The 12,941-nt window shown below is 38.8% G+C and overlaps 1 protein-coding gene across 2 annotated transcripts in view; it reads left to right on the top strand.

Moving 5' to 3' along the window:
* OXR1 (oxidation resistance 1) overlaps positions 1-12,941 on the top strand; it is a 365,575-nt gene that overhangs the window by 139,772 nt on the left and 212,862 nt on the right. For both annotated transcript variants that reach the window (XM_028109391.2, XM_028109408.2), the window contains exon 2: positions 6,159-6,355. In XM_028109391.2, coding sequence (XP_027965192.1) covers positions 6,159-6,355 — 197 coding nt within the window. The remainder of the gene's footprint in view (positions 1-6,158; positions 6,356-12,941) is intronic.

The raw sequence follows: 12,941 nt of genomic DNA, 5'->3' as shown, positions 1-12,941 counted from the left end.
ATTCCATTTAATGGAAGATGTAATTCCAGTGAAGAACTCAAACTAAATGAAACCATTTTTTTCCTTATGCATTTAAATCATACCAGGATTTAGTTTAGGCTTAAGGTAGAATTCTATCATGTAGTATTTAGGCAAAATAACAAAACTATTAGAAGATGCAGAGCCTGGCAGACAAAGAAAGATGACAACCATTGCAACCTTTATCCTCTGCTCCTTCCCCCAAATCCACACTGCAGAAAAGGTGGGACCGCCCCCTTACAAAATGCATTGCAACCCCTGAGTAGTGCAGCAGCAAAGGATCCCAGGAAGCTGTTCTAACTTCCTCAGCATCCCTTAGAAGTTTGAAGAACAAAATTCTGTCCTCCCTTACATCCTTTTACAAAGAGATTGGAACTTCCATTTATTGAGAACATCCTCTGTAGGTGCTGTGCTAGGCACTTTCACCGAGGGTGTTTACTTAATCCACAGAACCTGTCTGGATATGTTTTATCTCCATTTTATAGATGAGAAAACCGAGTCTCAGAAAAGTGTCCAACATTGTTACCATGCTGAAAAAATGTGTGGGGACACATGTGGAGAAGAGAAGGAATAGTTCTTTTCTGTTCAAAAACAGAGGAAAAAGAAAGGGCAAAGATCATGAACCACTAGATAGTCTGCCTAGTGGCGCGGTGCCAAAAGGGATGGCTCCTTTTACTCATTTCCTTTTCTCCATCCAAGATGTCGGCACTCATTTTCCTTTGGAAATGCAAAGCACATTAAACAAAGATTCTTTTGGTGCCAATTAAGAGATTATTTTTGTCTCTCTTTGTAATGTTTCATTTAATATCAATGAGTATTTTATCTCATGTACACCTACATACTCCATTATGCTATTTACATTTGTTTAACACATTTAATTAAGAACATTGTTAAAAATTGAGAAAGACTTCCCTTCATGAAATTTGGAAATTGAAGGTAGCAGTTTGCACATTTCCTTGCCAATCACAGTAGTCAATTTTAGGATCTTTAAAGGGCTAATTCAGTTACGCACACAGTTCTGCTTTCTAAAAACGTGCACAGGGAAGTATTTTCTTAGGTAAGCCAGTGAAGCTACTCACAGTGTTCCAGACTCCAGCAACAACAATGAAAATATGACACCCTTCAAGTGTTGATTGGGAAGATTATCTGGTGAGGAAGGGCAAAAGGAGCAGGGAAAATGCCATAGGGCCATTTTCTGCTTGCCTTTGGCCTTTGGAGCCCACAACTACATCCTTTGCTCATTCCAAAGAGGCTATTTGAAAAGGACTTGTGGGATATGGAGACATTTTTAAGTGATGTAGAACTTCATCAGTTGTGGTATCTAGCACTGTCTCAAATCTAAGCTGTCATTGCTGACATGCTACAATATGAGACTTTAATTAGTAACTTTGATCAATTCTGAAACAGTTTCTGGTGATAAAAATAGTCTATGACTTTGAGATAAAAATTTGTCACACTTACATTTTTGGAAATAATCTTTTCTGAGAACTAGACAATAACTGGCTTTCTTCCTGTAAAATTTAGCACCTTTCCCTTAAATTCTGACTTCGCTGAGCTCCTCTCCCCCAAAAAGCTTGCTTTAGAGTAAAATTCAAATTTAATTTTGAAATAAAGTTTATGGGGTGAGCTATAGAAACTTGACATTAAAAATTTATTATAGTTTTTTATAGTGTAATTGATGTACAATGTTATATTAATTTTAGGTGCCTAACAATTCTATACATTACCCAGTGCTCACCATGATAAGTGAAGTCACCATCTGTCATCATACAACATGACTACAACACAATTGACTATATTCCCTATGCTGTATTTTTCATCCCCTGGCTTATTTATAACTAGAATTTTGTACCTCTTAATCCCCTTTACCTATTTTACCCAAGAAAATTGATATTTTTGTTGGTGAAGAATGGTCAAATATCGGTGATTTCATAGAGTTTATAGGGTTCAATATGATATTTCTAGTGTAATCTAAGTCTTAGTGCATCTAAGTGTGCTTTTCTGGGAAGCCATGTTGGGACAAATTAACTTTGTTGCCTCAGTGAACTGCAAATTATTTCTTAACTTATTCTTATTAATTTTGATGCCTTTCTTAGTTGTGTATGGTACTACTGTAACATTCAGCTCCAGCCTACAAACTCTAGACTAGGACAAGAATGGTGTTATTGGGAAGACTAAGAAATTAAAAAAAGTAGATAACCCTGTGCAAAGTAAATCCGCATCTCCTCAACTATGTGGTACACTAGGTGATTTTTGCTTGCTACTCCTTGAAGGACATTGCATGCAGCTTGCTTAACTTGGAGATACAGCCTTCAGTCAGACTTCAGCAGAGCTGCCAGAGTGAGTCTTTTTAAATTCTTTTAAAGGAAAGGATCCTTCCTTAGATTCACTCTACTTTGGTCATCTTTGGGAGGCTAAAGGCCAACATTAGCATTCTCTTTTTACTGTTGCTTTTTGTGGCAAGTAGCCATTTAGTAATTACATACAATCTTCATTGTAAATGAATGTTAAAAATTGGTCAATTTCTTTTTTTTTTTAAGATTTTATTTATTTATTTGACACAGAGAGGGAGAGACAGCTAGAGAGAGAACACAAGCAGGGGGAGCGGGAGAGGGAGAAGCAGGCTCCTGGCTGAGCAGGGAGCCTGATGCAGGGCTCGATTCCAGGACCCCGGGATCATGACCTGAGCCGAAGGCAGACGCTTAATGACGGAGCCACACAGGTGCCCCCAAAATTGGTCAGTTTCATATGGAGAGTATCACATATATCCAGAAAATCCGCAAAAATCATAGATTATTAGATTTTCACAAAGTAAGCACGTCCTGGTACCCAGAACCCAGAACAGGAAACAAAACATCGCTAGAATCCCACAAACCCCTTCATGTCTCCATTAACATAACTCCCAGTAGTTACCCTACCCACACTTTTTAATATCAGAGGTGGTTTTGCTTCTATTTGAACTTTATATTAATGGAATCATACAGTATGTGTTCTTTGGTACCGGGCTTCTTTTGCCCAGCCTCATTTTTGTGAAGACATGCCTTGCCGTTGCAAGTAGTTGTAGCTCATTCATTTCCATTGCTGTATAAAGTTTCATTGTACAAGTATTATCACAATTCATTTGCCCTTTTCTACTGTGAGTAGACATTTGGGTTGTGTTTGATATTAGGGTATTACAAATAGTGCCTCTATGAACATTCGTGACTGTGTCTCCGGGTGAACATATTGTGTAGGATATATCCTAGGAATAGAATTGGTGAGTAAAAAGATGCATGCCTTCAGCTAAGCAGATATTGCGAGACATTTGTCCAAAGTGGTCGTACCAATTTACACACCCACCATCAGGTGTTGGCGAACTCCGATAGCTCCTTATCACTGCAGTTAATATCATGTCTTTCACATTGATGCCATTCTGATGGGTGGGCTATGAGTACAACTCGGTCTTAATTTGTGTTTCTCATGACTAATGCTGTTGAGCACTTTTTAACGTATTTGTTGGCAATTTGAATAAAGCAGTTCAATTTTCATGAATACTAAATAGGTGATATGTGGGTATGGTTAAAATCATATGGGTGATGGTGAAATCGCTAAGATTTAGTAAACACTGCTTTCATTAATGAATCTTTTACTAATTGATACATTTATCCCTTTAAAAAAGCTTTTGGTCTAGTAAATTCAATTAAATATAAGCTTAAGAGTTAATTATGAATAACCCCCTGTGTGGAATGGTGTGAGACTACCAAGGTCCATGTCATGGGAAGCTGCCCAGAGGAGGCCATTTATTTTCAATATAACTATTCTTTATAAGACAACAGATTTATACAATATTAATGAAAGAAATATAACGAAAACAATTTTAATGGTTAGATAACAGTATTTCCATAGTTTAAATTTTTCTCAAAATTATAAAAGGAAAAAGGAAAAATATAGTATGATTACTCTGTTAACTCAGAGTGTGCTACAGATGGTGTGGCCTAGCAATAAGATACATATTTTTTAAAAAATTTATTTTGGAGGGGCGCCTGGGTGGCTCAGTTGGTTGAGCGACTGCCTTCGGCTCGGGTCATGATCCTGGAGTCCGGGGATCGAGTCCCGCATCGGGCTCCCTGCTCAGCGGGGAGTCTGCTTCTCCCTCGGACCCTCCCTCCTCTCATGTGCTCTCTCTCTCTCTCATTCTCGCTCTCTCAAATAAATAAATAAATAATTAAAATCTTTAAAAAAAATTTATTTTGGAGAGCTGGGGAGGGGCAAAGGGAGGAGAGGGAAACCCAAGCAGACTGCACACTGAGTGTGGAGCCCAACGCCAGGCTCAGTCTCACACCCCCAAGATCATGACCTGAGCCAAAACCAAGAGTCAGATGCTCAACCGACTGTGCCACCAGGCACCCCAGATACACATTTTTAAGTCTCGTGATCTTTGACAACTTCTTTGACTCTTGCCAGGGTATCTCTACGACTATATGTATGTTATTATTTGTAAACAGTGTCTTGAGGTTCAGCCCTGATTCACAGCCAAAAACATAGTAATTTCACCAGTTGCTGCATGAATAGTTTCTACTTGTAGATGCTCCACATCTGAAGGCCCTTGGAAGTCTCCTTGCCCAGCCCCATTCGCCCACTCAGCCTTCTTCTCCTGCCCCCCCCGCCAACATCTGCCTTTATAGTCAATGAAAGGTAGTCAGCATTTTTGATAATCAGCAAAATGATCCAAACTCTAAATTTTTTACTGCAAATCTGTAATGCAACCCCTGCTTATATTCTAAAAACTATGCGATGCCAAGCCACTGTGCTCCTCCTGTAGGAGCATATTCTGGGAGTCCTTCATGCTCCCATTGTAAAGCTGAATCCATTTTAGGTCCTAAACCAGGAACCTTGAAATCCTCTTTCTTCTACTTCTTTTTTCTCCTCCCTTGTTATCAATCTGACATCAAGCCTTGACTATTCTTTCTTTAAATTTTTATCCTTTGGGTAACAGACCCCTATAAAATAAAAATAATTGGGTGACAGGAGCTTCATATTATTGTTGTTTTGTTGCTTTGCTGTCTCCAGAAGGTTAAATATGTCTAAGGTTTCAAAGCTTAAGTGATAGAGATGGTGTTTGAACCTAGATTTTCTAAATCCAATGTCAATGGTCTTAAAACACTATGCTATTACATAGTGCCTGAGGAGGCCATTTTTAAGCTGAGTCTAGAAACATGAGCAGGACCTGACAGTGGGGCAGAATATAGAAGAATTTACTGGAAAAGCCTAAATAAAGTCTGGAGGTATAAACATGTGCGAAACTTGAGAAATTGCAAATGTCAAGTGTGATTACTGTAACTGATAAAGAATTGACTACCAACCTGTTTTCTATGAGGAATCTAGACTTGAAAAATGACACCTAGTGTTAGCTTCTCAAAGCACCATGAACCAAGAGTAGACTGGGCTTAAGGTTCAGTTACAATTACAAATCTAAAGTTCTGTAGCTTGAAGTATTTGGATTTATCTCATATCATTTATCAGTAATTTTTACACCAAGAGACACATTCCCTATGCATGAGTGGAGAAAATGTTTTATGGATAGCTTTTTGATTTCCATGTGAGGTCTCATGTCAGCTCTCTAAAGTGTAGATGTGAGCAGTCCATGAGAATGTCTGGAGAAATAATGTGAACTCTATAATTTTTACAGCTAAGATGCTATTATAGATTAAATAAAAAGCCCTGGCAGCCTCTAGTTACCCAAATAATCATTTCATTATCTATTTCTGGGTTGCAGTTATTTATTTCTAACTAGTGTTTTACTATAGCATTAAAGATACTCCTTTTGGAATTAAAAGCAGTAGCCAAATGCATTATCTTTGTCTGACACCACATTTTAGTTTGCTGTTAGAAAAGTAAAAGTCCTTTATCGCATTACATTCTAATACCTTTTACCAAAACCTTTTAAAATGATTCGGCATATTTTTCCCCAAATATTTGAAGTTTCACAAATATTTGAAGAATTTAAAATACCGTAGGGAATGTCTATAATTTCTGAATAAACCTTGTTCTATTTCAGGGCCAAATATTAATTCAATTGTTGAAAAAAATTATGCCGGAGATAAAGTTGAAACAAGTGTCTCCCGAGTGAGTAATCAGCATGTGGTATTCTTTACCTGTAGGTTGAAGAAAAAGTCCCAGTCAGTGGATATTACCGCTCCTGGGTTCAGCCCTCTGGCTGCTGCAGGAAAGCCAACGCCACAAGCCAGTAAGGCCCCCACACCCAAGACGCCCATCATTGAAGAAGAGCAGAACAACACGACCAATACCCAGAAGCATCCTTCTCGGAGGAGTGAACTAAAGAGGTTCTACACCATTGGTGAGCACCAGACATTTTATGCATGTGAACAGGTGCGGTCTGTCTGAACAGCCCTGTGAATGCGTGGGTCTGCAGTTACATGCCCCCTTGCTTATAGGACATGCGTATCTTTCTGCTGATTGATGCGGTCATTTTCTCGTGCAGTTTGAACATGGAGATGGAAGAGCACTGAGAATCTTCCACAAAGTTAAGTTAGAGAGCAGGCTTGGGGACTGTCCATGTCCTGGCCTGAGGGGAGTTAGTCATATGTATCTTTGGTTCTCCAGTGTATGAGTTTATGTGCTACCACTTTCATTTTTGCCCCTCTCAGCCAACGCCACTTCTTGTTTATTTGTGTTTCTTCTTTCATGTTTCCTCCAGGCTTTCAAGTCTCTGACCATGTTCTGTCAGGTTGTTGAGACAGTGGTTGATGTGCCCCCGTAACTACCAAAGCCATTAAGAAAATAGAGGCTGAGGAGGCTGAGGGAGGACAGATTGCAGTGCAGGTGTGCATTGGCTTTGCACGTTACTTCGTTTTGGAGGGATTGAACCCCATGTAGAACCCATCAGCTAAGAAAATAGTAAACTGGGGGTGGAGTCGTGCCAGCACAATGCCCCTTTTTTTGCATAGGGGAGATAAGTCTACCCAGGAAGAGGAGATGGAGGCTTGACCTTGCTTATTATTTCATTTTAGAGAGATTTGGTCCTATCCAAAAGCCTTAAAAGTAGAGACTATGGCTTCATGGTTTACCAAAGTTACATCAAAGGGGTCACATTTTATTTGGTATCTACCACCTCAACCCAATATGGGTTGTTTGAAAATTTTGTCTCAGCTACTTTAGTGTTCTTATCTAGAGATCACACTCAAGAGGCCAGATTTCTAATTCTTACTCCCACATCAATTTTCTGTGTGACTTTGTCAAGACATGTTTTGTGTCTTTGGGTTAGGTTGTATCCTTCAAGCTTGAAGACATGCCTCCATGTAGGCCTAGCACTGTTTCAGGATATGGCGACTAAAATCACGCTTTCCCTTTCTGCCATTTTATGTCCTTCTCCTATATCTACTCTCTGGTCTCCTCTTTCCTGATGAAGATGTTCAAATCTTATTTTTCAAGAGAGAGCAGGCATGGTGTCTTTGAGGATATCAATAATCAAGTAATAAGAATTGATATAAGACAGTGTAAACCGTCTTATTTTTAAAACTTACAATAACATGTTTCTAAAAATCAGTTAACTAGAAAAGCCCATAATGTTTACATAACTGACTCTGTTTTCCAGTGTCCTCTCCTTCCACCCTTTAACATGTCTACCGCCTTCTATTGCTTTTCCAACTTACTAACTGGCTAAGAAGAAACGGTATTTTACCTTCAGAAAATAAAGTTTATCATATAAACTCAATGTTCTTTAAAGGTGAGAAAATGAGGGGGAAACAATGACAAGCTTGGCCACATAAATAAAGAGATAAGCCTAGAAAACAGAAGTCTAAATGGTGAGCTTGGGTTACAGAGAGAGGAAGTGTGAGTTATCGTAAATGTCCCTACCACGAGTGAATATTTAATTACTGGACTTGCAACAATTTGATTCATAACCAGTGCAAATGGCATGTCTATTATGTTAAAAGAGATATCTGAATTGTTAACTTAATGTGTTTTTATAACCCCTCTACTAATTTGGACCCGTAACTATGTTTTTCAAGGCTGAAATATTAGCAACTATGTAATCGCCTGTATTGAAGGGTTATTTCACAAAACAAGTGTCTTTCAGTATCCCTTAATGATATGTGTTGGTAATAACAACAACAACTAAAATCACCCCTTATTGGTAATGCCATATACCAGGCACAAGTGAAGCTTGTTAGGTAGGTGTTCTACTCTTTATTTTTATGATAAGGGATAGAACCTGAGAGAAGTTAAGGAGCCATGAGCAAGAGGTAGCAGATTCTGCAAATGAAATTATTAACCTTTTCTTGTGACACTTCAGAATCAGCCTTCAGTTATTCAGAAGGCTACCTGCAGAGGTGCGCCAAATGAGTTTCTATAGTAATACAGTGGAGTAGTATTTTTACTTCAATTCTCAGATAATCTCATTTAAGGAAACCATGCCAACTAACCCATCCACCAGCCAATATGCACTTTCATTGAAAGGTATCTTTCAGTGTTTCAATTTATGGGTCACACAATTGAATGAAACCTAGGAGCCCTCATGTGGCTAAGTTGAGTACTACATTTAAGTTTTGCAATGAAGAGCAGTACTGTATTTAAGTAAAATAATATGTTTAAAATCAAGCAATGATTCTGGGAATTAAAGAATTTTCAAATAAAAAAACTAGAAAATTTTGAAGTTATTTAACTGTCTTTTAGTGGCTGGTGGCGCAGTAGCTTCTCTAGAAATTTCTTTTTTTTTTTAAGATTTTATTTATTTATTTGACAGAGAGAGAGAGAGAGAGAGAGAGAGAGACAGCAAGAGAGGGGACACAAGCAGAGGGGGTGAGAGAGGGAGAAGCAGGCTTCCCGCTGAGCAGGGAGCCTGATGCAGGACTCGATCCCAGGACCCTGGGATCATGACCTGAGCCGAAGGCAGACGCTTAACAACTGAGCCACCCAGGCGCCCCTAGAAATTTCTTTTGATCTCACAGCTGTTATCCTTCATGGACCTATGTATAGGATCTATTTCCTGTTGAGCGGACTCTAAGAAAGACATAACAGTATTCTTGTATAGACAGTAGATTCGGGTCCTTAATTATTCGTAGTAATAGAAACATATTAAACCTAATAGCAGCAAAATAATGACATAGCATAAACTCATTTTTTATAAGAGAATTAATCCATCTTACAAGAAGTATAATAACATTTCATTGATTTGGAATGAGTAGGGGAAAAGCTATTCTCTATTGATGTGAAATATATGAATCTAAAGATAAATTAAAAGGAAGTAATCACCCTCCTTGCTTTAAACTCCCTTGGCCTCTGACACTTGTCCCCCTGATCTTCTTGTGTTGGCATATCTGTCTCCATACCAGGTTTCCATTCCTATGGGTAGGGGATGATGCCATTAGTTTCACTGATTCAAGTACTTAGTAGAGTGTGAAGTACATAGTGAGTGCTAAATAAGTTTTGAGGGTGGGAAAGGGGAGGGAGAAAGGGGGACTAGCAGAGGTTGTGAGGATTAACCTTGCCCTTGCTAGCGGAGGAGAACAGGAGGAAATCGGCTAAGAGTTCAGTTTAAGGAGGAGCTTTGGAGGCTTCATTCTAGTTCTTCATGGCTCCTCAGAGAAGGACTGGAACACCTGCTGTGGAGAACAAGGAATCAGATAATGCAATCTATCTATCTATCCTATCTATCTAGATTAGAGTTATCAAAGTCCTCTCTTATTACTTACGCTATTTAAGTGCTCTCTGAAACTTCACAGAGAAGGCAGACAAGGGTGGAACTTGGCCTTCCCAGGTTCCTGGCTCAGCAGGACTTCCAAACAGGTGTGCTATGTGGGCTCCTTGGCTCTCAGGTGTCAGAATGAATAATACCTTTGGAGCTGCCCTTCAGCTGAGACCTCTCACTGTCAGGTCCTCACCTTGTCATATGAACTGACAGCCTGCTCACCTTCTTTAATCTCCTGTTGACTCTCATGGCTCAGTCTTTGCCTTAGAAATTCTATCTGTATTAATGTCATTGTGACACCTTCTCTTTGTAAAACCACCTGTGGTGAATCAGTCAGTGTTCTTTACACAGTAATTTCCACTTACATTCAGATGAATGAATTCTGGGTTTATTTGGGGCATATGTATAACTCAAACTCTTCCACATATGAAACTATGTTCATTTATGAGTCTATTCATTAATTCAATTATATTTATTGAATGCCCACCACATGCCAGGCCTTATTTGAAGTTCTGCTAATACAAGAATAAATAAGACCAAGTCCATGCCCTCGGGTGCTTATATTCTAGTGGGGAGGACGGGCTATAAATGATCAGAAAGTTAACACATTGTCAAGGAAGGATAAGTATTTAAAGAAAAAAAACAGGTTAAGAGAGAAAGGTGATAGAAAAGTTACTCTGTAAAATGTGTTTAAATCTTATACAGTTTTTATTTGATGAATTTTGTCAGATGACCTATACAGTTCTGAGAAATCAATTAGCATGGTTTCAATTACAGGGCATTAGATGTGTTCATAATACATTTTTCAAAGAGTTGTTTTTTGCTTTCCTTGCATAGAATTAGGTTTTGAAAAGACTAATGGAATTGACATTTGCAGCATGAAGAAGCAAATGATTGAGGGGAAATTTAATGACCCTCAAGCTTCCCAGCATTGTTGAAAGAAGGGGTGTGCAGATGTTTTTCATTTCTACCAAGAAAAGAATAAGACACGACACGTGTCTCTAGTATAGAATATTGAAATTAAATAAAGAATGTGACACGTTTTAGTATATGTTACCGGAAAGTTTGCTTTTTGTTTTTTTTGTTTTTTTTAAGATTTTTATTTATTTATTTGAGAGAGAGAATGAGAGATAGAGAGCACGAGAGGGAAGAGGGTTAGAGGGAGAAGCAGACTCCCTGCCAAGCAGGGAGCCCGATATGAGACTCGATCCTGGGACTCCAGGATCATGACCTGAGCCGAAGGCAGTCGCTTAACCAACTGAGCCACCCAGGCGCCCCTGTTTGTTTTTTAAAGTACAGCTCTTACCTCTTTAGAATGGTTCAGGAGTCAATTTGCCTAGAGGGAAGGTGATAAGACCAGCTCTCAAAGATCCTAAATGATTTTGATCAATGTCAGGAAGGCCCTGGTGTACTCATTCCACGTGCTTATTAATCCCCTCCTTTTGCTCACATGATCAGCTATCAGTGGTGAGATAACTGGCAGCGGAATCTGATGTCCAAGTTGGAATCCCATTCCTCTTGGTAGTTATATGAGCATGCATAGGTACTTAGACTCTCAAAGCTCAGTGTCTTCACATCTTTCCTTTTTCACTGAAAATGCTGTTGTGAGGAGTAGGTGAAATAGTCTGCATGAATGATCGTACTCGTGCTTGGAATGGGGAAGTTCTCCATCAGTGTTAGTGAGCTTGTTGTTGCTGTCGCTGGGCATCAAGTAAGCAGCCAGCACACGTGATCCCTGGGTGGGATGTGAAGCTTAACCTGGAACTTATGTGATGCAAGCCTCTTATCTTTTTTTTTTTTTAGCCTCCTCCTATCTTTTGATCCTTGTAGATCTGGTCAACTTCTCTGTCCTGCTTCAAAAACCCTCCAGTGGTTCTTCACTCTCCCCAGAAAATAAGATTGTTGCTCTATAGCCCTTTCGTATTCTGCCCTGACTTACTCTCCAGCTTTCTCTCAGACCCCAGCGCTACACTTTAGCCAAGGCAAATTCCTTATGGTTTCCCAAAGGTGTCCTTATGTATGCTATATCATGAGCTTGATGCTAGCTCTTCTTTCCACCTAGAATAGTGTTGGAATTCAACCGAAACTTCCCTTACAACCAGCCATACTTTCCCCAAATCTGACCAACATGAATAGATTTCAAAGCGTTTTAACATACCTACATTGTCGTTGAATTCAGTGATTGCTTTAACATTGTTTAAGGATAAGTGGAACATATATTCTGACCACCATGCTGCATTCTGTAGAATTAAGTCTCTGAAAGTTGAATGACTTATTCATGATCACACTCTAAATAGTGGCAAAGCCAGGGAAAGAATCTACATAGACGGCTAATAGTAAAGAGCTTATCATCTAGCTACACATTTTCAGATTACATTCTCTTCTCAGAAGCAAAACAAAAATGAAACTGCATTGTTAGCAGAGATGTCAGTGAGTGGTTCCCCAATGCAAGTTCATTCCATTGATGGTGAAACAGATCCATTAAAAAAGAATACTAGTTTTTCATCAAATTAGATTTATTCAACTAAAGTGACTGTCCGTTCCTTTTTTACTTTTTTCCTCTCTTGCTCTGTCTCTTTTTCCTCCTCCCTTCCTCCTCCTATTCCATTTTTGCCCTCTTCTTTCCTGCCTCCTTCCTTGTGTTAAAATGAACTGCCTTTTGTGAAATGATGCCATAGTATATATATTGGTTTGGTATAGACTTTTTCAATCAGATTTGTTCTTTTTAAATCTCCTTGCTTCTCAAAATTAAGTTGGGAAATGTCCCCCAGAATATTCTTTTGAAATCTTACCAGTCTGTGAAATTGTAAAATCTGAAATCTAATGTTCTTGTCTTTTGCCCTGCCTTCGGGATAGAATGCCTTCAACATTGCGAGCTTAATAAAGCACAGTTAAATACAGATTTGTATTTTACTAACCCTGGGCTGCTTACATATTAAAAAGAGAGCCCACAGAATTAGGGGTTCCCTGGGAATTCTTCTGAGTAATTGGCAAAATTAAAACAATAATAACTAGTTTGGAAACTCTAAAAAGAGAAAAGCAAGACACATATTTTAACTGCTTTTTAATTGCGGTACACCAGGCATTTTAAAATATCATCACATAACTTGTATGCCTCTCATTTTGAAGCCAGACTTTTTAATTATAAGAATAAAAAAGAGCAACACTAAAGTGAAAAATACTGTAACAAGAGAGAAAAAAAATGGAAAAGACTAATCTTGCTGGAGGCGAC

Source organism: Eumetopias jubatus, unplaced genomic scaffold, assembly GCF_037043125.1.
Source record: "Eumetopias jubatus isolate StellerSeaLion01/CBP00866 unplaced genomic scaffold, mEumJub1_p1.0 scaffold_4, whole genome shotgun sequence".
Taxonomy (NCBI): domain Eukaryota; kingdom Metazoa; phylum Chordata; class Mammalia; order Carnivora; family Otariidae; genus Eumetopias; species Eumetopias jubatus.
The sequence above is the reverse complement of the archived record's forward strand: the minus strand, read 5'-3'. Positions and strand labels throughout refer to the sequence as shown.